The sequence below is a fragment of the Danio rerio genome, chromosome 2, assembly GCF_049306965.1.
Source record: "Danio rerio strain Tuebingen ecotype United States chromosome 2, GRCz12tu, whole genome shotgun sequence".
Lineage (NCBI taxonomy): Eukaryota > Metazoa > Chordata > Actinopteri > Cypriniformes > Danionidae > Danio > Danio rerio.
The window spans coordinates 19,080,001-19,107,816 of record NC_133177.1 but is presented as its reverse complement, the minus strand read 5'-3'; the positions used below and the strand labels follow the sequence as shown (position 1 = coordinate 19,107,816).

Sequence of the window (27,816 nt, the reverse complement as noted above, 5' to 3'; positions counted from 1 at the left end):
TCCCTTTTGTTTCAATGATTATATTTGAGAATCAGTTTTTGTGGAAATGATGCAGTATATAAAAAAGGAGACAGAAACTTACTATAGCTAAATGTCCAGCTAATCCATCCATTCCTGCACATTGCAGATGAGATATGTGAGGGTTTGCCTCTAAATAATAACCATCCACCCCGATTCATCACCTGAGCCCATGTTCAACGGGACCCCAACCTGCTCAGATGCCTTTCAAATCATTTTCAAACTCATGTTCCAATTCTATGAATCTTTGCATATACATGATACACAATGTTTTCATTTTTAGCTTTTGGGGATTCGGTTTCATATAAACATGAGCACAACTTGTGTACATGGACTGTCTTTTCTTGACAGGATTTACACCCAGAAAGGATGGGATGTGCCAAGGTTTTTGTAAATAAATATGTAAACAAATGCAGCTCAGGGACGTTCCCAATGAACTACTAATGTTCTGGTATTTGGGACTTATTATTTTTATAAAAAAGGAAGAAGGAAAAAAGACAAGTGGTAACAGGGCGCAGTCAATTCAGTCTTTCTAGGGCACAAGTGATGGGACATGAGGGGTGGGGTTTATCTACAAGGGGTGGTGCTAATTTCTCTCCTGCACGAACACAGTTTCCTGCGGACACAGTCCTGCTTCCTGCAGTGTGATGTCATAGTCCAAATGAGCAAGTCTTCGGCGGGGGAAGTTGGTGACAAGTTCAAAGCGTTCATTGGGGAATCCCTTAGACTGAACGTGTCTCACCAGTGCCTACAAGAAAAAAACAAAGGTCAAATAAAATGAATGGTATAAATACTGATTTTTGTTTTGGATATTTAGGCCAATAGTAAGTTTAACTAGAAAACATCCAAACATCCAACACCTTTTCCCCAAAATAACAAAGGCATTTCAACCAAAAACATTATTTTGCCGAAAACACACTGATCAAAATTAAAGAACAAAAATGACTGTAGCATGGAAAAAGATTACAGCAAAACTTTCTGAAGGTTACAACAGTCAGCAATTAGTAGGAAGTGTACAGGCCTCTGCTCTGAATGACTTCAGCACATCTGTGGCCAGCACTGAGACAGTAGTGTAATACATTATATATATACACACATATATATATATATTAGTGCTGTCAATTGTGCCATTGTGCCATCTTACTCAGCTCTTATATAGAGGTTGATATTGATTGCTTGTGTTTTCCAGTTTAGCTAGCGCTAGATCTCTAGGTCTTAAAAATTTGAAGTCATGTTTCCAATGGCAAGAGTTAACAATTGTGAAAAGTCTGGCAAGTGAAGGTCAAACTCACCATGAGTTTAGCTTTAGCAGACAATGCTATCTGTTCCCTTTGGCCATCTGGATATCGCAGCATTAAGCGGGCCTTTGGACCTGTGGACAGAGTCATTTGAATAGATTTATAAATACGTTCTCTATCAGTATTTAAGAATGTTCAGATCCTTCATGTGTAAACAATGAAGGATCTGATGATCTGCTGTCATCATTTTCTCACCCTGATGTCATCTTAAGTGTATGTATTTTTTGCGTAATACAAGTGTAAATTTTGAATATCAGCTCTTTTCCATATGACAGCTTCAAAACAATGACAGAAACAAGTCTAAAACTCTAATTAGATAACCAAGACTTGCAATACAGCACACAAGTACGGGATAGGACACTCATTCCCGACTGTTGTTTACATACTCAATTTGACTGATGGTTTCACAACTCATCATTTCACATCAAAAGACCTCAAGATATTATTGGAAGCCATGGGTATTAATTCTGCTCTGCCTGTATATATATTATTATTACTAATATTAAATTCTTTAATGCTCTAATGAAAACCTTCATCTTCACCTACATCTTGGAAGTTCTGAGGGCAAGTAATTCGATAGCAATTTTATTTTTGATTGAACTATCCCTTTAAGGAACCTTTATAGTGCTTTATTTTTGAGTTGGAGATTTTTTTAAACAATTTTTGAGGAAAATATAACTATAGAATGACATGAGGGTGAGCAACAGACAATGCTAATTAGTATTCAGTCATCTCTGTTTGCACTACATACCGTTGTCATCTGGATCTGCTGTGCTGGTGCCGGCCGGTTCTGAAGGCTGCTGTGATGTGGATCTGTGGTTTTCTGTTTGTCCCGTCTGACCGTGATTGAGCCCCACCGGCTCGAGGTGGTTCTTCTTACTCTCCTCCTTTCTGTGGCACAACTCTTTATGCGGAGACTTCCTGTGATGAGCGGGACTATCTGATCTGGTGGGAGGGGCTAATTCTGTGGAGGTGTGTCCATCTAAAGAATCCTCCCCTGCTCCAGCCTCATTATCAGAGCCGTCGACTGAGATCAGACCTTCGCTGTCAGAGAAAGGCTCTGCATCTGAATCATCATCTGAGCGCGACTCTGCCTTTTCTTGAGTGGACTCGTAATGCGTTTCTTGAAGAGAGGCCCGGATAGCAGCTTCTAACTGACTGTCCTCGCTGGCATCTATCAAACTCTCCTGCATGGACATAACATAATGTGATGACAAGGAAAGATGCGTAAAATGCTCTCTGAATGACTGTAGGACTTTACACTTACAGAACGAGCCCGCTTGGCCGGAGGTTGACTGGACTGTCCATCCAGCTGACCGTGCTCTGATAGGAAGCCTGTGACCTGATCCATGAATGAGGACACGTCCAGCTGATTCCACTCCACCATCTTTTGTCCTGTTTGCATAAGACGAAAACTTGAGATTAAATGTATATCAGAGAAATATTAGATCAGAAGTGTGCATACTTGAGCTTAAAAGTACGTTACAAATATCCAAAAAGTCCACTCCAACACACAAAAAATGACTTCTGTTGCTTGTTCAAACTTCTTGTTTAAAATGAGTTAAAACAACACTACTCCTAAGGTGTCTTTGGGACAACCTAATTGTTTAATGTTGAATCCACTTAAATTTGCCGAAAACATTAAGCTAACTCAATTAATTTGTGTTGTACCAACATGAAGGAATTGTGTGGAAGCCAGCATTTTTTCAGTTCAAGGGAGATAAATTGTTTTCTCTATTCAAGAACTACAAAAACAGCCTTGTTTGGACTACAAGCATTGTTCTATGGGGTTTATGATGTCACAAAGCTGCCCAAATCCTGCCAACAGAAATTTGAATAGTTGGGATAGGGAGGAACAAAACAACAATGACATTGTCATTCTGATATGTCTTGTAACATCTGTACATGCAAAGGTTCTGTGCAATCCTTTTGACCAATGTTGTCTGCTCAAATTGATTTTTTTTGTTAAATATTTTATATGTTGTGAAATTTCAGATTATTTACCCGATTCTCAAATGCGTAAGAAGACATTTCATTGTTTAAACATCCTAATAATGATCATATTTGTTGATCAGTGATGAGTGTCGCCATGTTAGAGCTGCTAGATTTACAACATGTTTACTTCTCACAAAATATATGAATGTGACTGTTTAACTGGCAGAAGATTGGAGTAAATGAATCACACACCTTCAGATTGTGTGTAAAACGATTCCCCTTGCCTTAGACAGCAGCATGGATTTTACAAATCATAAATGCTTTATTTTGCTAGCACACTTGTATATTCAAATGTCTGAAAACCAAAGGTATTATAATAATGCAAATTATGTCAAACATGATGGCAAAACATGAGAGAACGTTCTAGTACAATCAAGATTTTCTGTAAGAGCATAATAGGACCCCTTTGCATAGACTGCGAGCATTCATTACCCTAAAAACACATTAAATATCAGCCCAGCATTATTTTATATTCCTGGTTTACCCAGGTGGAAAATAGGCATATGAAGCAATGAATGAGCAAATAAGTTTTGCAAGTTACCATGTTATTACCATATTTCTACATTTTTTTTTTTTTACAACTATCACTTTTAGTTCATTTAAAAAAAAAAATGTATGGAATATTGACTGAATTTTCAATATTCACTGTCTTGCAAGAAATATTTTTATCCAAATCTGAAGCATTTAATTTGAATACATTTCTGTATGAAATTAATAGGATCATATAATTAATGTGTTCTTATTACAATTATTGTGCTTAACTTCAAATTTAAGGCTTGAAAATTGTAAAGCATTCTTTATCTTGTTTTTTATTTTTTTGTTGTTGTTGTTTTAAGGTATAGACTATAGAATATGTATTGTTGAAAAAGGTCTAGAGGCATTTGTTTTTACAAACTGAACTAACACTGACATAAATCTTGTTATGAGCTCATAAGGTGCGTCCAAATAAGCATACTTATGCACTATTTTACACCATTTTGTAGTATGAATAGTGTAAGTAGTGCGTTCACACTGAAAAATCTAAAAATAGTAAGTGCACTTTAATCACCTGGATGATGCACTTATTCAACTGGTAAATGAAGTGTGTTATGTTGGACACTTCACGCACTCAATGAATGCAGCTTTGCTTATCTAGCAGATGGGGAAGAGCTATCGGGCGCTGATGATGGATTACTTTATTTATTTTGGATTGTGGCGATGTGGTGGTGCAGTAGATAGCAAAATTGCCTCACAGCAAGAAGGTCGCTGGTTCGAGCCTCGGCTGGGTCAGTTGGCATTTTTGTGTGGAGTTTGCATGTTCTCCCCATTTTCGCGTGGGTTTCCTCCGGGTGCTGCGGTTTCCCCCACATTCCAAAGACGTGGTACAGGTGAATTGGGAAAGCTAAATTGTCCGTAGTGCATGTGTTTAAATGAGTGTGTATGGATGTTTCCCAGTGATGGGTTGCAGCTAGAAGGGCATCCAATGTGTAAAACATATGCTGGATAAGTTGGCGGTTCATTCCAGTGTGGCGACCCCAAATAAATAAAGGGAGTAAGCTGGAAAAAAAGTATGCAGTATTTTCCTACAAGAGTGACTATACCGTGTCCTGATGGTGAATGCAGTTAAACTCATGGCAGGTATTATTTGGTAATTTGGTCATTCATTTCACTGATTTGAAAACCGGTAAACATCATCAGAGAAATGGTCTGAATTTCTGCTTAATAAAAAATCATTAGTGTTCCATTTTAGACGACACTACATACAGTACATATACTATGCTGTTAAGTGTGTAAATGCACAGGTGCACGGTGCATAGTGTATAGTGAGTCATTTGGGACGCAGCTATACTTTTAATGATGCAGTTTAATATCTTAAAAAATATGTTTATTTTTTAAAAGACAACAACAACAACACCAACAACATCAATTATTAGATGAGCATTATGTTTTTGGGGTTTTTTTTGTCAGGAAAAAAAATATATACATCATTGGCGGAAAAGGTTGCCGTTTGTGTCTCACCTGTACGGGGGTCCAAGATAGAAATATAGGGGAACTTGTTAAGCTTGTAAAACTGAATGTACCTCTGCCCTTCCTCACTGTCATGGTAAACCTGTAAACAAAAATAACTTTCCTAAACAATTCAACAGCTTACAATCACAAGACAAGCCAAATCACGCCACATCAAAAGCAGATGAAGAGACAGAAGACATTCATAATGTCCATTTAAATGTACCTGCCAGAATATGAAGTGCTCTCGGATGATGGTTTTCACAGCATCATTGCTCCACACGTCCCGGTTCAGACACTGACAGGCGAAATCCTGCACATTCTGAATGTTGATCATCAGCCATTTGTTCTCAAGCTGGCCTGAGTCTTTTGCCTAAGGTGCAAATACACAAACAATAAGCTACATAATACTAACACACAAAATGGCTTGATATGGAACATAATAGGATGTTATGCAAAAAAATCTTTTGATTTATACTAGGCCAATGACTCCTATAAGTGAATATTTCCCAATCCTTTGTAAGATACTGTTTTTTTTGTGCATAGATCCTACAAAAGCTATATTTTAAACATTTAGTCAAATCAATTTTTTTTAATCATTCATTAATTTTCTTGTCGGCTTAGTCCCTTTGTGAATCCGGGGTCGCCACAGCACAATGAACCACCAACTTATACAGCAAGTTTTTACGCAGCAGATGCCCTTCAAGCCGCCACCCATCTCTGGGAAACATCCACACACACACACTACCGACAATTTCGCCTACCCAATTCACCTGTACCGCATGTCTTTGGACTGTGGGGGAAACCGGAGCACCCAGAGGAAACCCACGCGAACGCAGGGAGAACATGCAAACTCAACACAGAAATGCCAACTGAGCCAGCCGAGGATCGAACCAGCGACCCTGCGAGCTTCTTGCTGTGAGGCGACAGCACTACCTACTGCATCACTGCTTTGCCTTTTTTAATCATAACCAATTAAAAATGTTATTAATTTTCTGAATTAGCTGTCATCTATCTATCTATCTATCTATCTATCTATCTATCTATCTATCTATCTATCTATCTATCTATCTATCTATCTATCTATCTATCTATCTATCTATCTATCTATCTATCTATCTATCTATCTATCTATCTATCTATCTTTTTTACAGTGTTTTACAATGGCTATGACACTTTTTTCCTAAACTTTTTAACTTTTAACACGGTTAGCACAACATTCGTCTTCGTGGGCTATACAATTAACACATTTCTTGTTGCTTTGACACAAAATGCATCCAGTTAACACCAATTTAAAATGCTTGAACTTCTTTTACACACAAATTCAACCAAAACCAAAACAATATAATTTTACAGTCAAATTTACAAATGCTTTAACACAGTATGTCAGAACAGATGACACCGTGTTCTAAACAGAAATTATATATGATAAAGTCAAAGTAAACAGCTGTTCTAATTGTGAATTGAAACACAAATATATAAATATATTATATATTTTATTTCATTTTATTTTATTGTCAATGAGAAACAGCTTATTGTGGTTGTGTGTGTATATATATATATATATATATATATATATATATATATATATATATATATATATATATATATATATATATATACATACATACATATAATTCCCATCTATAGAAAGCACATGATCATATGTTCTAAAAGAGGACTCTTAAGTTTTTTGAAAGGAACAGCGAGCGCTTCAAAGAACTCCATTACTAATAAATCCAGGTAAGGTTATGCAATACAGTCATTGCTGTACTATACACAGTGTGTTTTGCAGTAAACTACTCTATAAACCTGGAGTTCGTTAGTACATACAGTAGATATACAATACAGCATTTGCACACACTGTGTCTTATACTTTCAGAGAGTCATGAAGTTGGAGTTCAATCATGTACCACATGAAATTATCTGTTGACAAGGCTGGGGATGTCGCTGTGGGAGAAACATACCGTGTCAGGCCATAGAAGATATCAAGTGTAATGTGGATGAGAACACGTGGCGGAAGACCGGGCAGAATAGAAGATTACTTTGTTTATTTTTTTATTAATATTGCGGTGCTTTTTTTCATCTTGCAGTGAAATCCTTTTGCAAATAAAGTCTGTACTGCAGCAATTCTGTGTCTGTATTTTTTTTACATAAAGTGTAAATGTTATAAAGCTATTTTTTTCTTCATTTTTTGTATAGAATTTTTGCAGTAAAAGAAAGAAAACGCATGCCTTTACTAAACCCAACAAAACAAAACTGTAGAGATGCTTCAAATATAAGGGCAGAGCTGACACATAAACTAATGCAGTTTCTGTAATGTCAGCTGATGATAGTGTTTTTATTGTCAGTGTGTTCTGATTGACTGAATTACTCTGTTGGAAGAGAACATGTGTTTGTGTTTTGAACAATAATTTCATTTTGAAACATGTTTACAGTGTTTTGTTAGACATGGTGTAGTGTGTTCGTTTATTATTGTATTTTGAAAAGTAGTTTAGAGGTTTAGTTTACAATGTGTGATTTTGAGCATGAAATTAACTGTTTTGTCAGTTGTGTGTTTTAGGTGTGTTGCTGTGTTAAGAGTTTAGCAAACTTGTTAAATGTATTGAAAAAACTGTCATAGCCATTGTGAAAAACTGTAAAAGAACTATTTCTGCCATTTTCCCCTTATTATTACAGAACAGTATAGTACAGAAAGTAAAGCTGAAGAGTCTTCATGTTGCCAGGTATCCAATCCAGGATTAATGTCCATTAAGAAATGATTGAGCTTTCATTTTGGATTCATGAGAAAGACACATTTTGTCTCCTTCAACATTTTATGCGACACATTATGAAATAATGCAACCTGGAACTTCATATTTTTTGCTGCAACTGCACTTTGAAAAGAGTCCAAATGTGAGAGAAAACAGCAACCCCGGCAACAACAGATTGAGTCATTTTAATATCTTTTCTATTTAATTTTACTTTGTTTCAGTAATTCTGTTCAGTAAATCTTATTTACTGTATGTTTTTAATGTCTCTCTATCTAATTTTGCTAGTTTTGTCCAATTTTTGTAGTTTCAAATTGGAATCACAAGCAAACCATCAGGCCTTTCTAGACTCTAAAGGGGCGTCACACACTGGATGTGCCGCTCGGCGCAGCAACACGGCGCGCACATGACAGTTTAAAGTATCGCACATTAGACGCACACATTGGCACGCTATTAAAAATAAACTAATCAGATGGAGCTCTGTGGCGTGGCAGAAATATGAACAGTGCCCCGAGTTGTGGCTGGATGCCGCAGACAGCTGCCGACTTGCGGCGCCGGTGTGTGTACCCTGATAGAAACCTATGTTTCGAATTCTAAAATGCATGGCGCTGCGCATCGCCAAGCGGCGCTTCTGGTGTGCGATCTGCTTGAGAGAGAGCCTAAACTACTGTAATAAAACATTATTTACATTTCTTTTTTTTTCATTACAATATTTCTATTACTTATGAACTTAATGGAACAGAACAATAAACAATGTGAACTATCCAATCACTGGATGTAAAGCTAATGTGTTTAAACTAAAGCAGCGATGGAGCTCACCGTCTCGAAGCTGCCTTTGTGCATGAGTTCGATGGGGGGACGAAAGAGATCGGCAAGCGTGCTCAGCTTCTTGTCCACTGCACTTCCGTTTCTCAACTCCTGCTCCTGTCGGACTGAACATTCACAGCACAACATCAAAGGACTGATCAGACCATCTACACAATAGGTCTCAAACTCAATGAAACAGTTTCTCAATATGCTTTCTTCAGCGATCTTGTGTCCTCGCATTCTCGTGTAATGTCATTATCGGCAGCCAAAATTCATTCAGTTCCAATACTCAAGACTGCAAGAGCAGAGGACGCGTGAAACTTCCCGGATGTGTTCTTGATAGAGGACGCACCGATGCAGACTTGAGCACTGAACTCACTCTAGAAGTCCCAAAAGTCATTGCGACTGGATGTGGTCTTTATATATATTTATTATTAAAGTTCAGAGACAACTTATTTACCTCAGGTACCTCAGATTTAGAGTTTCCCTAAATGAAACGGTGAAAGTAAACATCACCATGAAAATCTTTATAAAGGCATAAACAGTTAGGAATGTTTATTTGCTGAAATTCGTATTAAAATCTTTTTTATTTATATTGTTCAACATGTATTTATAATTTCTTTATGCATAGTATATATTTTGAAAAGGGGAAAAACAATAAATTGTTGTAAGAATGCTGTAATGTTTAAATCATTTTCAGTTAAAAACGCGTGAAGGTCATGTGAGCATCAGGAAAAATGCAACATCTCATTTCTCATGGGACACGTTCTCTGTTCTCGTGGTCTCCCGAGTTCGTTCTTCCGAGGACACATGAAAACACCGGTCTCCACAAGAACGCAAGTCCATTCTCTGCGTTCTTGGAATTGAAAAACAGCCGCAATCAATCACGTTTAATCAAACACAGCTGATGCAACTAATCAAGGTGATCAAGACTACTAGACACTACTAGATCAGCTGTGTTTAATTAGGATTGGCGCAAAACTGTGCAGAGCTGCGGCCCTCCAGGAATTGAGTTTGAGACCTATGATCTACTGTATGTCCCATCTAAAAGCTACACGTGTACTTACTGGTTTCAGTCTGAAAATCCCGAAATCCATCAAAGATTGATCGTGCTGGTCTCCGTCTCTTTGGTACTGAAAAAGAGAGATGTTATTAGATTAGTGAACAGACAGAACAGGCTTCGGCAGGGTTTCATGAGAGGGTTTCCCACTGGTTGATTGTCATCTTCTTTTCAATTTTTTGTATTTTATCTTCATTTAGTAAAAGCTGTAAATAGTCACGTTGTCTACATTTTGCAGTAAACAGCTGCAAATTATAAACTCTAAATAAATACATTTGGCTTTTTTATAAGTGAAATCATTACAATTATAAAGTACATAATATATAACTTGCCCATTAGCTAGGATAGAACCTTTTCACAATGTCGTCACTTCACTTCCCCCTACTTTTGTGTACTTTTGAGTGTATTTTTAGTTCTGTTACCTTTAAATAAATGGGAGACTTCTCTGGAAAATTTACAACTGAAATTAATAACGCTGCACATTGTGATTTAGGTCTGTTAAAGTACTGGACACAAGTTTAAAAGTTTCTCTTTCAATATTGAACTGCTTTCTGGGTTTAAAAATGATGAAGTTATTAAGAATAGGAATAAGTTATTGTTTTTTTCAGAAAAGTATATATTTGCAACCTTTTCACCAATTAATTTAGTTTATTTCCTCAATAATGGATTCATTTTACTTTTACTGTATATTAATTGTTATGTGAATGTTCCAGCACGAGTAAAATTCTTTATTAAATTTTCTCATGTTATCTGGTAAGTATTTCATCTTTAAATGCAATGTTTCATTATTTCTTATTTACTGATCCATGAATGTTTTTTTTTCAGTTTCTCCGTTAGAATGAATTAAGACCTTTAGACAGTATCCTGCCGCCACCTAGTGGGTGGTTTTAATTAAATATCTGTATACTTTTTACCCCAAATAATCAGTCACAAATAATTTCATATACTTATATTACTGCATTTTAATCATATAATTAAAATGCAGTCTTCATATTTTTAGAAAACAGCCATAATGACCATCCAACCTTATCAGTAGTAAATATACAGCTGACTGGGTAAAAAGGGGATTTCTGTGTAGGCGGTAGTAAAGATACACTGCATGGAGTGTAACAAGGCACCGCATGACATCATGCGAAAAGGGTCTATATAACTAGTATTACTGTTTACTGTTTGTTTTTACAATTACGGTTATAGAAACAAATTTAGCTCAATTTGATGTAACAACTAAAAAGTTTGCTCCATGAAAAACATTTACTTGCTTATCATTTGACCATCCGCCATGTTCAAGTACATTTTTAATGCCTAAAGAATTATAGGGAAACACCGAGTCCTGTTGCATAAAACTGGTTCGAGCTTTTACCCAGTTAAGTCCACGGTTAGTTTAAGCAAACTCTGAGTTTTTATGCTCAAAAAGAGGTTGGTTTTGATCGAGTTTTGTTGTTTTGTTGGTAACTAACGCTACAAGGGTAACCTTCTCCAAAGCAAGTTTTTTTTGGGAAGAGATAGTGAACGCAAACTGGCCCATTCAGCTGTAAGTAAAGTCATAGATTTCTGATGCAAAAAAGCCACACGCATTTTCTTGCTCCAAATTAAAAAAAAACATTTTTACACAATTTGATTTGCCTGCTAATTATTTGTTTATAATGTATAAATATAATTATTTATACTTTATATTACATATTAAAATACTTTTGACTTTACCTTTGACTTTAAATGAACATTTAGATCTAAATATTAAAAGTATAAATCAGCACAAATTCATAAAGCTTTTAAAATGACTGTCTCATGAGTTGTTTGTGAACCTACATTGTTAAAATAAATGATTGATTTGCATTGATATAATTATAATAATAATATATTAATTTCTTTAAGTTGCCTTTTAAATGTCAGTAGACGTTTAATCAGCAATTTAATCTAATCAGCAGTGTTTAATTCTGACTTGTATACATCTTGTATGCAAGATAATGATGTCTTAATCTTCAACAGAAAAGTGAATTGTGCTCATTTTCTCACGATAACCGACTCAAATTGACTCTCTCTCTTTGGTGTGTCATATGATTGGCTTTTTCACTTTCATGTGCACGCACTCCAGAGTAAATCGTTAAACCCAAAATTGACAGAGAACATTCATATCAAACAACTTACCCTCATCTTAACCAGCTTACATTTCTTTGGATTTGTCAGACCCAAAATTAACTGCAAGCCAGAGTTTGTTTACATTTACATTTACATTTAGTCATTTAGCAGACGCTTTTATCCAAAGCGACTTACAAATGAGGACAAGGAAGCAATTTACACAACTAAGAGCAACAATGAATAAGTACTAAAGGCAAGTTTCAGGTCTGTAAAGTCTAAGAAGGGAAGTGTTAGTAATTTTTTTTTTTTTTTTTTTTTTTGTACAGTTAGTGTGATATTCAAATAGGCAATTGCAGATTAGGAAGTGAAGTGGAGACTAAATAGTTGAGTTTTTAGTCGTTTCTTGAAAATAGAGAGTGACTCTGCTGTTCTGATGCAGTTAGGGAGTTCATTCCACCAATTGGGCAGATTGAGCGTGAGCGTTCGCGAAAGTGATTTTTTTCCTCTTTGGGATGGAACCACGAGGCGACGTTCATTCACAGAACGCAAGTTTCTGGAGGGCACATAGATCTGCAGAAGTGAGTGCAGATAAGAAGGTGCTAGGCCAGAAGTCACTTTGTAGGCAAACATCAGAGTTTTGAATTTGATGCGAGCAGCAACTGGCAGCCAGTGCAAACGGACTAGCAGCGGAGTGACATGTGCTCGTTTAGGTTCATTGAAGACAACTCGTGCTGCTGCATTCTGGAGCAGTTGAAGAGGCTTGATAGAGTTAGCTGGAAGCCCAGCTAGTAGAGAGTTGCAGTAATCCAGTTTGGAGAGAACAAGAGCTTGAACAAGGAGTTGAGCTGCATGTTCAGATAAGAAGGGTCGGATCTTTCTGATGTTATAGAGTGCAAATCTGCACGATCGAGCAGTTTTAGAAATGTGGTCAGAGAAGTTTAGTTGGTCATCAATCGTTACTCCAAGGCTTTTCACCATTTTGGATGCAGTAATGGTTGCCCCATCCATCTGGATTGAAAAGTTATGGTGTAGAGTCGGGTTGGCAGAAACTACAAGCATTTCCGTTTTTGCGAGGTTCAGCTGAAGATGATGATCTTTCATCCAGTGTGAAATATCCAACAGGCAGGCTGAGATACGAGCTGGAACCGAGGGATGTTTAACTAGTTTTGTGCAACATGCCTCTGTTCTAGACAGAATACAATGTCATACCTCCAAACAGGGGCTCTGGCTCCACCAGAATTTCCTGCTTCTGAGGAATGGGTGCTCGCACTTCATCTCTGACAAAGACAAGAAGACAACATTTAGACTCACAGTGACTTAAACACATTACAATGGAGAGGCTGATCTGAGGTCAGTCACTCACTCTACAGGTGGGATTCTGCTGCTGGACGCTCTGGCTGAACTGGCGCTTGTGCTGGGCTCCTCGGCGATGCCGCCTCCATCCAGAAACATTGTGACAGCCATCTCGAGGTTATTGTTACATGCTTCCAACATATGCTTGCCTACGCTCTCTGTGGCTCCTGCAAACAAACAAGAGCATCGTTTATGTGAGGTTAAACATCAGCATTAGGGATGTCAACATTAGCGTATATGCATATTATCATAAAATCAGTGTTGTTGCTAAAACAAAATGTATATAATGTACAATGTGGTTTTCATTAGTTAGTACATTTACATTTAGTAGATGCTCTTATCCAAGGCGACTTACAAATTATGACAAGCAAGCAATTTACACAACTATAAGAGCAACAATGAAGTGCTATAGGCATGTTTCAGGTCTGTAAAGTCTAAGAAGGAAAGTATTAGTAATTATTATTATTTAAAATCTAAAATCTAGAGTGGTAAATCTAGAGAGGCAATTGCAGATTAGGAAGTGAAGTGGAGACAGATTTAAACATGTACATTATATGATTAAGAAGTAACCAACAGATAACTTAAAATAGGATATGCATTTTGAAGTCAGAATTATTAATAAACAGGGGGGGCTAATAATTCTGACTTCAACTGTGTAACTATAACCTTTTAAATTAAGAAGCTGTCATGCCAATAATATATACAGCAAGCAGATATTTACACAATTGTTATTAACTTGAATAGAAAACCAAAAGCAACCAACTATAGTGGACAATAGACAGTCATGACTCAATTTGTTTAGATAACAACCCTTAAACTAGGATTTAAAGGGGAATACTGATATGGCTGCCACATAACATATCATGCATTATTAATGTAGGTTAGCCTAATACAGTGCAATTACGGAGTAAAATTTTCTTTTTTTTAAAGTTCATTTCTCTAATGGTGTAACAAGCTAAGAACACTGAATGAATGATTTGTCTGATGTACTGTAAATGCAATGCTCAAAACAATTCTAATATAAATGTAACAAATTTGAAACCTTTATAACAAACTTCCTTATAAACAACTGCTTAGACCTGGGGCCTGTTTCAAAAAGGAGGTTAAGTGAAAACTCAGTGTATTTTAACCCTGAAATGAGAGAAACTCTGGGTTTTCCGTTTCAAAATGGCAGGTTTGTCAAACTCAAGAAATCAGGGTAAGTCAAGCCTGTTTCTGAAAGAAAGGTAACTTTAACTCAGAGTCAGTTACTGTGGTAACTTTGTGAATCTAACCTGGTCTGGAGCAGGTTTTATTCTCTAAACTCTGAGTTTCTGTCGGTCTCCTCCCCTTTTTTAAAGATGAAGCGTATTTCTCGCATTAGCCTTACGTTTCCACACACCTATTTTAGAGCTCATTTTGGAGATGTGCATAAAAACGATTGATGGATACGTCGTGATTAACATAACTTTTGAAAATACGCATAATTAAACATGTGCATAACTGAGTAGGTTAAACTTTTTATTTGATAAGATGTACATAAACTACGAAGTGCACTTAACAAATTACAGTATGTACATCAAAAAAAAGTTTGTTAGAGATAGGGCTGTAACGATACACGATATAAAATCGAAATCGCGACACTCAGATCTACGATCCTGTGTCGCGGTGTAATAAGGAAGAATCGCGACACACCCACCCCGTGATACCTTTCCAATAACGTCACGCGTGCCTGCAAAAGTTGAGCTAATTAACACTTTTTTTCGTTCGACATTACAAGCACTGCTCCGTTTAAGCCCTCGCAATATTTAGCCGGGAGAGCTCGCACGGAGCTCTTAGTAAGGGACCGTCTGAATGTGTCAAGAATATCAAAAACAAAACCAACTTAACCCCGCTTGACAACCGACAACGCCAGAAACATTGCCAATGCTGTCAAAGCGGCCGGATTTTCAGCGCATATACGATGAATTGCTCACACTGTTAATGTGGCTGCGCAGAGAGGGATAGGCGTTCACCAGATGTCAGGTAACAGCCAAACTTTTCTGTAACCGTGCAGTGCGCTTTCTGTTTGAACCTTTGAGAGTGCTGACTGACAGGTGCGTGCGGTCAGAAAACACGACGAAGCTTTCAGTTAAAATAAACACAGTTTCTATAGTTATAGCCTACTTTATTTAGAGATAAAGGTATATGGCTCTGCATATAATCACTCAATCTTGCTGGAGTTTATAGCCGTTTCGCTTTACTTCAGGACGCATTAACACCGCTCTGAAGGTCTAATCGTTGTTTTAAGTTATCCAGAGCTGTATGAATATACAAATCTTGAATATAACAATAGTATTAAATATTACAATTGTAACAAGACAGACAGCAACACTTTTGCACAATCGATACCCAGCTGATTCAGTCGTTTATAAGAGGACCGAGCCTCTTCTTTTTTCCTTGTCAACATAAAGGCAGTAAGGTGCGCCTTGTTTTCGGCCACTTGTTTAACTGCAAGGCATACTTAATTTGCGGGATGATAACGTATAACCCGTGCCTACAGACACATTTGCTAAAGAAGCAAAATGGAAGAAGAATATTGCTGTTTGATACAGACTTGTTGATACTAAACCAGCGCTTATGTTGACCTGGATCTGCGTAATAAACGCAACAAATAGGCTTTACTTTTTATTTTACAGCTTAAAGCATGTACGCAGATTAATGCAATATCATATTTAAACAAACTGTTTACAAAAAGTCTACATATGAGCGCGTGTTGTTGTCTTTTCATCAGGCAGCGCGCGCACTTGAACCGCGAGGGAGAGAGAGGAAACCATAGGCTATATCAGGACATAATCTTTAAAATAAGGATTTCTATTAAAATGTAAAAGGTTTTGTGATTATAATAATAACAGCGGGGCATTAAATAAATGCATATTTTCCGTGGAGCAAGCAATTTGAGGAAGTCTGCGATTTTTATTTGACGGAAGAAATAAACATATGATTGGAAAAAAAGCCTATGCCGCTTATTAAAAAGAATCAGTCAGTATTTTCGTTTTGTAAAATAAATTAATTATTTAAGTGAAAATAATTTAGGGCAGTCATATTTATTTTATTCATTTTATTTAGATTATTCTGCTCTTCTGTGCTAAACACTGCAGGTGCGTGAAGATGCTCTGTTGTTCTGTTCCGCTATTAATATATAAAAATAAATCAGTATTTTAAAATGCAATATTTAATGTGTCATACACAAAATAGACACGTCAATTTGTTTAATATAAAATTAATAGTAATCTGACCAGTTAACCGTTAATAACCGATTTATGAGCGGCGGTTGTCGGTTAGCAAAATTAACGAAATGAGCATCCCTAGCTATTTAATTTACTTTTTCTATGCAAGAGAACTTGATTGAAAAATAATTTTCAACATGCTTGAACCATCTAAACAATGGAGTTTAGTTTGGTTTTTCAACAGTATTTTGTTACAAAGAAAACAGAAGTGATATAGCTTTGCCTATTTATTTATTTTAAATATGGCTATTTATATTGTTAATAATTTGCATAGTTAATATTGTTCTTTGATGTTTAGTTTATAAAGATTTTTCAAATGTTATTTAATTAAAAATAGTTTTAAAAATCTTTTTTTTCCCACCCCACACGAAAAAAATAAAATAAAAAATCGTGATACGAATCGAATCGTGGGCCAAAAATCGTGATACGAACCGAATCGTGGGTTTGGTGTATCGTTACAGCCCTAGTTAGAGATGATGATGATGAAAATGTGTGTGAATGCACAAACCAGCAGACTGAGCACACTGCAGAACATCTTAAATGTTGTTTTAGTCATTCTAAAATGCCTTAACTGTTTCAGTATTAGTGTATATTATTAATTACCTCCGAGCGTCTGGAGTGTGTCAAGATCTCCGCGTCTGGCTTCAAACGCCCCCACGTGTTTGTTGTGTGTCAATTGTATTCTGAGGCGCAAGTACATTAATTAAATAAAAAAATCATTGACGCAGCTTCTTCTACCGCAGTAAATTCTGTTTTTACTGTTGATATCTGGCGCAAGTTAATCAGGAAGTGACGATTGTGTTCTCTTCGACTGTTTGGATAAAAACGCTGCTTTATTTTTAGGCGTTATTCCAGTTTTGCACAAATTTATGTAATAGCCTATATTTTGATGGAAACATTTGCCTACATTTGTCACACACAGAACAAAGTCACGTACGAGGCTTATCCTATCATTAACCTTCGACATGCACTGTTACTAGATTAATGGGATTATTATTCTGTCTAAAAATTATTTTATTACCGCTTACCTTCTTAATGTTTTAAACTTCTATCACTTGATCAATAAAAAGGCAGACACACAACAAGTGCGCTGTTAAATCTATTAAAACTGATAAAAGTGTATAAAAGTTTAGAAAAAAGTATAAACGACACACATTACATTACTTATTTTATTATACTTAGATGTTTAAATACTTAAAATTAAAAATTACGCATTGACTTGAGCAGCTGTTTTCGCACGCTAACTGTCTCTGTTTCACTGATGGTTGCTTCTTTTAAAATATATACACTTATATTTGCTATAACTTTGCATGAGCAGATCAAGTTCAGCCGGAGAAAGAAATGGTGATTTTTTTTTTAAGATGTTGCCATAGTCACTCATAATATCTGCACTCCATTGATAATGCCTTTTTAAAGTCACGGTGTGCGCGCTTAACTCTGAGTTGGTCTACTCAAAGTTGATTGACCCAACTCAGATCAGCTATTCTGAAACCGAAAACTCTGAGTTTTTGATCTCTTGTTAAATCAACTCAGAGTTCAAGTTTAAACTCCGAGTTGTTTGAACCTCCTTTCTGAAACAGGCCCCTGATCTACAATAAAACCAGCCTAAACACATTACAAGTTTATTATGTAAAATCTTACCATATTGCTTACAAAAACATCACAGAATCCCAATGGTATCAAGTGAATTAAACCCAATATTAGTACTAGAAACTGCAACAAGTTTGATCCTGCACTTGCATTTTTGTAAGATTACTAGCTGATTTTGAGAATGGGATAGATACTAAATACTTTTGTGTATTATGGCCTGCACAGCAGGGAGATCGACCAATTATTTCTGACCACTGTAGTTGTTTTACTTGGGGTGCTTTCACACATGTGAATCAATTCATTTGTTCCGAAACAGGGATTAAAATAGTTACATTGTTGCTCTTTGTTCTTGGTGCGGTTCACTTTCACACGGCAAAGTTTCTAAACGGATCAAAAGAGCTAAAACAAGTAATCTATGAGTAAACTCTCCACACATTGGTCAGAGTTTCACGGTTTATTTTGCAGAGTCCCGTTTAGCTGTCAGAAAAGTGGTAGTTTGACAGGGTGCGCGCGACGTGTCTGAAGACCGAGGAGGGAAACGCGTGATTACCGGGAGATTATCACTCGTTTGCGGGCATCCGGGAGTCTCTGTGCATTTGCGGGAGACTCCCAGGGCTTATGGGAGACTTGGGATGTCTGGAATGACCTCCCGTCCTACTCTGAATTCTCTCTAAGTATTGCCGTATGCCTATTACATATCCATAAAACACTGTGATATAGCCAGGCTCGGATCTTATCGCTTTCTCACTACACTCAATCCGTTTCAGAGTTCGTTTTAATCGAGCCAAGACCACCTCATTCAGGTGATCTTGGAGCGATTGATTTGGCGAGGATCTGAGCGCGATTGCTGGATCCACATATGCTAAACGAACTGCGCCAACTGGGCAAACGAGACAGGATCCGAAACAAAAGTCTAGGTGTGAAAGCACCCTTATAGACTTTACAAAACAATTGCAATAGGCCTGCACAATAAATTGAGAGGAAAGCATTAATGCAATTGATCAAAAGCTACGATTTTAAGGCAGTGGCGTATCGCAAAATGCGGAGGCCCCCAAGCAGGGATCACTGACGGGGCCCCCTGAAGAAGGGGGATGGGGGGGGGGGGGGGGGGTGAGAGAAAACACGGGGAAGCGATCACAAATTGAGGAGCGGAGAATGGAGGCGGGGTGGAGCGACAACGCGGGGAACTTTGTGAACTTTGGTTCCAACCACAGTTGTTCCAAGAGTTTGATTATTGCGGTTGCCGGATTTTTAATTATTGAAAATCGCGACGACGTGGGGCCCCCTAATCACACAGGGCCCCCCTGCGGTGCGTGTCCATCCGCTACACCGCTGTTGTAAGGCACATCTTGTCAGGAAAGCTTATAGAGTTGGTCAATTAATTGAAGGGAGATTTTCATGTGCACTGTGTCAGTAAAACCGGCTCTGTAATCAGCAGTAAATCTCCAGCACCTGATTCAGATTAGAGATTGACACCTGACAAGTTAAGCAAAAAAGTATACAGATGATTTAAAGTTGAAGATAATCATTTAGATTTGACTGCTGTTTGCGTTACGTCTTGGTGAATTATGGCTGTGTTGCTGTTAGATCTAAAAACAACATGAAAATACCACATTTTTTCTCCAAACTCATCTCATAACTTTAGTTGAGTGTCTGAAATAAATCCTTCTGTGAATTGATTCCGTAGATATGTGTTTATTAGTCATATTGAATCAATACAAGTAGCTCAATCCTGTCGGATTTCTTTTGTCTCTTCTTCATGGCATATTTGTGCTTATCACCTGAGAGCACCCACTGGTCTTTGGAGATTTACAACTAATCATAAAGCGGAGTTTCTGTGAGATGTGCATGAGAATTGCAGCTTTTTTAGAATCATCATCTTAATTTTATTTCAATTAATCATCCAGCCCTGCAGATGTGTGATCAGCAGAAAATCTCCCCTAGACGCCAGAGAAGACGCTCAAACCCACACAAAAAAGAAACCCAGGAAATCCCCATAGCATCGCATTATAAATAGAAGATTTAACACTTTTGATTGCTTTTACGTAACTAATAAACACACGACTATGAAATCATCTCACAGGAGGATTTATTTATATTATTATTATTATAGCTGAGAGCTAGCTCTTTGCTTCTCTTACATGGTTGCCTGGTCAGTACCTGGATGGGAGAACACATGGGAAAGCAAGGTTACTGCCGGAAGTGGTGTTAGTGAGGCCATCCTGCGGTCTGTTGCGGGTCCTAACACCCCAGTATATTGATGAGGACTCTATACTGCTCAGTGAGTGGCGTCTTTTAGATGAGATGTTAAACCGAGGTCCTGATGCTCTGTGGTTAATAAAAACCCCAGGATGCCAAACCTGCCCAATGGCCTCTGTCTATCAGGGCCTTCATACCCATTACATAATTGGCTTCATCACTCTGTCTCCTCTCCACAGATCAGCTGGTGTGTTGTGTGCGGTCTGGTGCAATATGGCCATCACTTCATGCAGGTGGATGGATGCTGCACACTGGTGGTGGATGAGAAGATTCCCCCAATAAAGTGTAAATTAATTTGAGTGCTCAGAAGAGCTTTATAAATGTAAGGAATTATATTATTATTATTATTATAATTATTATTATTTCAAATACTCGACTTAATAAATTGAGTTTGCAGTAAAAATGTTTTAATGTGCTATTTGCACACCGTAGTTCATTGACAAGCTACGCAAAAATCAGTTGACAATAGCAAAAATAAATTAGAAAATAATTTATTAATAATTTATTAATTAATAAGGTCAGCAGTGATAACAATGACTGCTGTATTGCTTCCAGTGACCTACAGTGCAGTTTATTTACTCCTTTTTACTTGTTTACTCAGTAGCATATTTTGGTCACTCTGAAAGTATGTGCTAGAGATTTACTGCTAATTACAGAATCACCTTTACTGACAAATGGACCATTAATGGCCTTTTAATTAATTGTGGAGCTCTAGATTACAATGCAGTTTGTGTGAGTGTGGAAACAGAGGAAGTAAAACCAAGAGGACACTTGAAGCCAAAAACCGTCCAGTTCTTATTTATGGTCTGCCAATGAGTAAATCTTCCATTACCGACTAAGTGACTACATGAGGCATGAGATACAAATACATGTTTAATTTGTGCTATTAGTAGTGGTGAAGAGAAAGGACTGCTTAGGTTTACTACCATTTTGAACCATGGCATCAAAACTGTGACCATCATATTATAAACAGCATGTACGGAATTTTCTAATAAAATAGACAGAATCTGACATAGGGTTGTAACAATATACCGGTATGACGGTCTACCACGATTTGAACGTGCACGATTATCATACCATGAACAATTGCATATCAACGGTTTTAACCCTTAAAGACCGAGACAGCCGCCCGCGGCTAAAAATAAGTATTGCTCTTAAATGTTTAATAACTTTTGATCCGCTGATCCGATTCATACAATTCAAAGATTGGCATAAAGAAGAGAATCTCAGCCTTCTAGTGCTGTATCTGCATAACATTCGCGGACTTTTAGAGGCTCCGGAATCATTGCGGTTACATCATCAAAATTTGACAACGCTGATTTGACAAAGAAACGCTCGTCACTGTGTCTCCGGACAAACCAGACATGATACATTGATGCATTGTCCCACCTCCATGCCCAGATTGGTTCAAACTCGCTATATCACAACCAATAAGCATAGGTTTCGCTTTTGTTTGTGGACCAACAACGAGCTTTTTGAAAAACACGGAATGAGAGATAGGCATACATTTATGCGCGGCTAAATAAAACGCAAAAAAAAAAAAGTTTTGCATGAAATAATTCTCATACTAAGTACTTTTGCATGCACAGCAGCACAGAAACATGACAAAACAGTGACACAGCAAAGACGAACTGCTGCTCTTGCTGTTTTCAAAAGACGCAAATGAAGGTGCAGCTGTTTGTCTGCATTGCAGACAACCATATCCAGACAACCATATCCATGCTGGCACATAAAACCTAAGGATGTTCCATATTGAATCTAGTTTCGTTATGTAACTATTTATAGTATAGTAAATATTTATATCTATTTTTTTACTGAGGATTTGCACCTTGTTTATTTGGACTTTGACACATTATTTATTATTTTCTTATTTTTTTATTTGTTCATTGTAAGTGGTGTTGTTTATAGTAACTAAAAAATATATTATTTGGAAAAAGTCAAATTTGCTTCACTGTTCTATTATTTTGTAACATTTGTAACATACCGTATACCGCGAAACCGTCAAACCGTAGTATTGTTTTAGACGATTATCATACCGTAAAAAATTCATACCGTTACAACCCTAATCTGACAGTTAAAACTAGTGAAAATTGAAAATGTATTTATTCATTCATTCATTTTCTTGTCGGCATTGTCCCTTTATTAATCAGGGGTCGCCACAGCGGAATGAACCGCCAACTTATCCAGCAAGTTTGGATGCCCTTCCAGCCGCAACCCATCTCTGGGAAACATCCACACACACACACACACACACACACTCATACACTACGGACAATTTAGCCTACTCAATTCACCTGTACAGCATGTCTTTAGAATGTGGGGAAAACCGGAGCATACCGGAGGAAACCCACGCGAACGCAGGGAGAACATGCTTGCTGTGAGGCGACAGCACTACCTACTGTGCCACTGCTTCGCCCATATTTATTTATTATTAGTTTAAATTAATACATTACTACAAGCTGAAGGATATGCATACCATTTACTCATAAACAAGAGCATATCCACTTTAATAGGCCAGTTTCTGACTAAAAACACAGGATACTGGAACTATGGTTTCAAATGTCTTCATGCTACTCTCTTACACGCTAAATAACACTTAAGGATTTTTCTTAATTATATAGTGTCATATTATCTGCTAAACGCAAATACAGTGCTGTGTCAACAAGGAGTGACATAGCTGTACAATGTAGCATAGCAGATGACCTTAAGCTGTTTGTTTTTGGAAAAATATATAGTCATCGGCCAAATAAAAAATGTAAAATAATAAGTTCAATAATATGAAACACCTTATAAAATCAGCCACACATTATAAAATCCATTTAGAAATTAATCTGTAAATTCTTTGTAATTGGAGACAATTTTGTGCAATTGAACGCTGGTAAAACTGAAGTGTTGATTTTGGCTCCAGATAGCATCACCCCAATGATAAAGCAAGTTTTGGACCGTTGTCATTTTCAAATCGCAGTGACATTAGAAATCTGGGTGTCATCTGGGATAGAGCTCTGTTTTCATAGTCCTGTTAAATCTGTTGTTTGTACATGCATCTGAGGAACATGGCAAAAATCTGAAATATTGTTTCGAAGGAACAGATAGAGATGCTTGTCCATGCCTTTCACTATTCACAGTTGGATTATTGTAATGTTCTGTAAACTTGTCTGAACAAATCATCTATGGAGTGATTTCAAGTTGTGCAGAATGTAGCTGCAAGGCTTTTAACCAACACCAGCAGGAGGTCGCATGTTACTCCTGTGCTTGAGGCACTTCACTGGCTTTCTATTAGTTTTAGAGTTTAAATTTAAATTTAAGATTCTGGTTATTATAGAGCTCTGCATGGTCAGGCTCCCCTTTATATTCAAGATCTTTTACATAGTCTCTCATGTAACCGGTCTCTGAGGTCCTCTGGCCATGACCTTTAAGTCACTCCCAGAACACGTCAGAGTAAAGGGGACTGTGCCTTATGTGTTGTTGCCCCAAGACTCTGGAACTCTCACCCTATAGCACTGAGAACTCTGGGATCATCTTATTGGTCAAGCCTTTTATTAACAGTATAGTGAGCTGGTTTTACATTAGTGTTTCTGAATTTGGATTTTTAACTTGTTTTAATATGTTTTCTTTTATAGATGTGTTCTTTTACCCATTTCCTGTTTTCTTTTATTGTAAAGAACTTTATAAATTAATGTCTGTGAAAGGTGCTATATAAATAAACCTTTACTTACTGATTCATTAAAAAATGTATCTGCATAGTACTTTCTTTGTGCAGGCTTCCTTAACATTATTTGCCCATTTAAATAATAAATCATAAACACTACACACACTTTTTACAGTTCTTCTGTTTATTATAAAATAGTTTTTTGATGACTCCTAATTTTCTTAGTTTCATAGTTTGCAGGTATGTAAAGCCATTTTAATTATTCTGAATAACCATAAATCAAATAATATTCAGTGGTGTGAAGTAACTAATTACAAATACTCAAATTACTGTAATTGATTAGTTTGTCTTAGGAGTTGTAATTTTTAAAACATGTACTTTTCCTTTCCCTTGAGTACATTTTTAGTGTTGTATCTGCACTTTTACTCCACTACTTTAACCTCCAGCCACTACTTTATTTTTTCTTGTCTGTGGGGATTCGAAAAATCAGTCCTGTGATTTCTGTCCATTCAAATCACAAATAGAAGGTAAATCACATCACAATGATCAACCTCAAGTTATGTATGCTTTATAATTGCAGCAAACTGTTTGGAAGCGTCGTGGGGTTGTTGCAATCTGTTTGCAATCAAAAATCAGGTTGACGTCAAACCTTAATGTTATGCCAACGTCAATGTCTAATGTTCAACCTAAAATCAACCAAATATCAACATTTAATGACTTTACAGCTCTACATTGTGTGTTGTTACCACTATGACATCTATCAGATGTTGGATTTTGGTTACCAAACCTAATAAATAAATGTCAGTATATTTGACGTCAATAGGGATTTGGTTTAAGATGTTGGCTTGACGTTAGATTTTAGCCACTTTTCAACACAACCTAAAAATCAACCAAATTTCAACATCTTTTGACGTCATTATTGGACATAAAAGTAAGGTCATCCTTAGATGCTGGCTACATTGAATTTTGGTCACCTGACATCACAACCTAAATCTAACCTAATATTAACGTCTTATAACATTGTGTGTCTGCTGGGCAATAACTAAATGCACTACAGAATGTTACGTTTACACACATCCACAAATTACATGTAAACGCATCAGCTTTTCACAGAGTAATACTCACTACTCTTGAGTACTTTAGAAAGGGCTACTTTTTACTCATACTTTGAATAATATTTACAACATTTACTTGCACTACATTTTTAGGCAAGTAATTGCACTTTTACTTAAATACGGTTTTTCCAGTACTCTGTCCACCACTGTCAATATTACAATGTGAGCATATATCCAGGTAAGACATTCAGCTGGACCTTCCTGACTGAATCTACGTTGTAAGTTATGACCATAAAAATAAAAAATAATGATATTTGAATTGCCAAATAAAGTAAGGGAACCTTAAACAAGACATTAAACAGTTCCATGAGTATCATACAATCTCATTTAATCAGTCTTTTACAGTTAAATGGCTAATATCATAAAATAAATCGAGCAGTCTAAATCTGATACATGAAGGCACGTATCATTAGCAGCGCGAGCTCGTTTCAGTTCTTATACCCCGCCTCTTCAGAACACGCATGCGCACAACCAGCGCATCTTTCACCTTTCAAAAAAAGTAGCTGAGAAACACAACTGAAACTATGAAATGAAACACATCATACGATGCTCTAGAGCAGCCGGCGTGCACACGTCCATACACAGCAAACCTGAACGGCCCGAATGTGTTTAAAACGCATACATTCTGCGCGTTCCCTTGACTTAGATGCGAGTTGTGAGAAGCATACAGAAAAAAAACGGATAAGTGATTGAGAATCAGCCTCCACAAACCGCCATGTTGTGGACTGAGGCTCACAGACACACTTGCTGAAGTTGCTGAACACTCGCGGTGGCTGAAAACATGCAAACACACACACATACACACACACTCAACCTGTAGCGTTTACATCTGGCGGGGGGGGAATGACAGCCGTGGAGTGAAAATCCCGATGATGCACTAATCTGGCCTGAATTTTAAAGCTGTTACACATGTAGCAAGGCTGAAATAACAGAAATAGCGTCACAGGCACACAAAAGTTCAGCCCGAAGGAGTTTCACATAAGCGTGGGCGTACTTCATTTACTAGCCTACTCCCTATCGCGTTTTTCTCTGTTATTTCTTTTCTTTTGAAGGCAAGTGGAGATAGCAGCTAGCTCTTTCGAGTCTCTTTCCTTTGCATGACAGAGGGGGCAGTAATGATGATGCCTCTCGATTATTCATCCCAACACACACAGCACTTCTAAACACCCCGCTCGTTTACTCAAGTGAAATTGCTTGTGCAAAAAAATCCCGCAAATACAAAATGTCAATATTTACCAGTTATGGCTGTGAACTGTTGTATTAACCCGTTCACCCCCGGGGCTGATGCGTCTCCGAGAGTCGCCATCTTGCCGCCACTGACAACAACACGACTGCACGCATGCACTGGGTCGACCAATAGGATCTCTTTCTACGTCTGCCTCCGTGCGTCACGTCTTTGAAGCTGTGGGTAATGTAGTTTATTCGTAGTGTCACTGCCAAGATGTCACCGTGCTCTGTTTAAACCGCTGTGATTATAAAAAAAATGTTTACCTGAGCCCTATATGACTTTATTGACTTCAATGTTTCCACAAACACCCTAACATCCTTGGAATTATTCCATATATATATATTTTTAAATGTATTTTTAAGAGCAGTTCACCGAAAACCTCTCTGAGGAACCCATTTTCTTTGTTTTGAGTGGCAGAAAAGAGGCAGAATTTGTTTAGAATGAACAAATAAACACAGCTTCTCGTTATATAATATGTAATTTTATCTTTAGTTTAATTTCTAAATGTTTATTTCAGAAAGCTATTTAGTTTTTTAGATAGCATGCGAAGCTAACAACTTTTGTGAAAACAATAGGTAAATTACCAGTTTGTGAACATTTTTGCACGCCCATCAAGGTTGCAGAAAAAAAACAGGAGCGCTAGCATTTACAGCAAGGATGCGGTACAGAGTTTGTTGTAAGAGATAAGGTATATTGATTACATATTATATATATTTATTCATTCATAAATTTTCTTGTCGGCTTAGTCCCTTTATTAATCCGGGGTCCCCACAGCGGATTGAACCACCAACTTATCCAGCATGTTTTTAAGCAGGGAATGCCCTTCCTGCCGCAACCCATCTCTGGGAAACGTCCACTCATTCATACACACACTCATACACTACAGACAATTTAGCCTACCCAATTCACCTGTACCGCATGTCTTTGGACTGTGGGGGAAATCGGAGCACCGGAGAAAACCCACACGAACGCAGGGAGAACATGCAAACTCCAAACAGAAACGACAACTGAGCCGGTCTGAGGTTTGAACCAGCAACCCAGCGACCTTTACTACCTACTGCGCCACTGCGTCACCCTACCCTACCTTGGCACTAAAGGTCAAATGACAAAAAATAAGGTCAAGAATCTTGGTGTGACTCTGGAGTCAGATCTGAGTTTCAATAGTCATGTCAAAGCAGTCAGTAAATCAGCATACTATCATCTCAAAAACAGCAAGAATCAGATGCTTTGTTTCTAGTGAAGATTTAGAAAAAATTGTTCATACTTTTATCAACAGCAGGGTGGACTACTGTAATGGACTCCTCATTGGTCTTCCTAAAAAGACAGTCAGACAGTTGCACCTCATCCAGATCTCTGCTGCAGCCAGAATTCTAACCAGAACCAA

At 37.3% G+C, this 27,816-nt stretch overlaps 1 protein-coding gene across 3 annotated transcripts; it reads right to left on the bottom strand.

Annotated features, from left to right (window-relative positions):
* Window positions 1–26,528, bottom strand: ubxn7 (UBX domain protein 7). 3 transcript variants are annotated; one of them, XR_012386120.1, is made up of 11 exons: window positions 26,019–26,225; window positions 13,354–13,510; window positions 13,200–13,267; window positions 9,922–9,987; window positions 8,867–8,979; window positions 5,528–5,670; window positions 5,310–5,400; window positions 2,584–2,711; window positions 2,068–2,503; window positions 1,311–1,390; window positions 1–766 (listed from the first exon to the last, which is right to left on the bottom strand). XR_012386120.1 is itself a non-coding variant. In NM_001001951.1 (11 exons), the coding sequence occupies exons 1-11, from the start codon at window positions 26,508–26,510 to the stop codon at window positions 605–607; spliced, it is 1,518 nt and encodes a 505-aa protein (NP_001001951.1). In that variant the 5' UTR covers window positions 26,511–26,528; the 3' UTR covers window positions 1–604. The 3 variants fall into 3 exon arrangements, 2 of the variants coding, with proteins under 2 accessions (NP_001001951.1, XP_073770537.1); NM_001001951.1 differs by lacking the exon at window positions 26,019–26,225 and adding an exon at window positions 26,441–26,528 and having other exon boundaries at window positions 5,524–5,670; XM_073914436.1 differs by having other exon boundaries at window positions 5,524–5,670.
* Window positions 26,529–27,816: the final 1,288 nt, after the last annotated feature.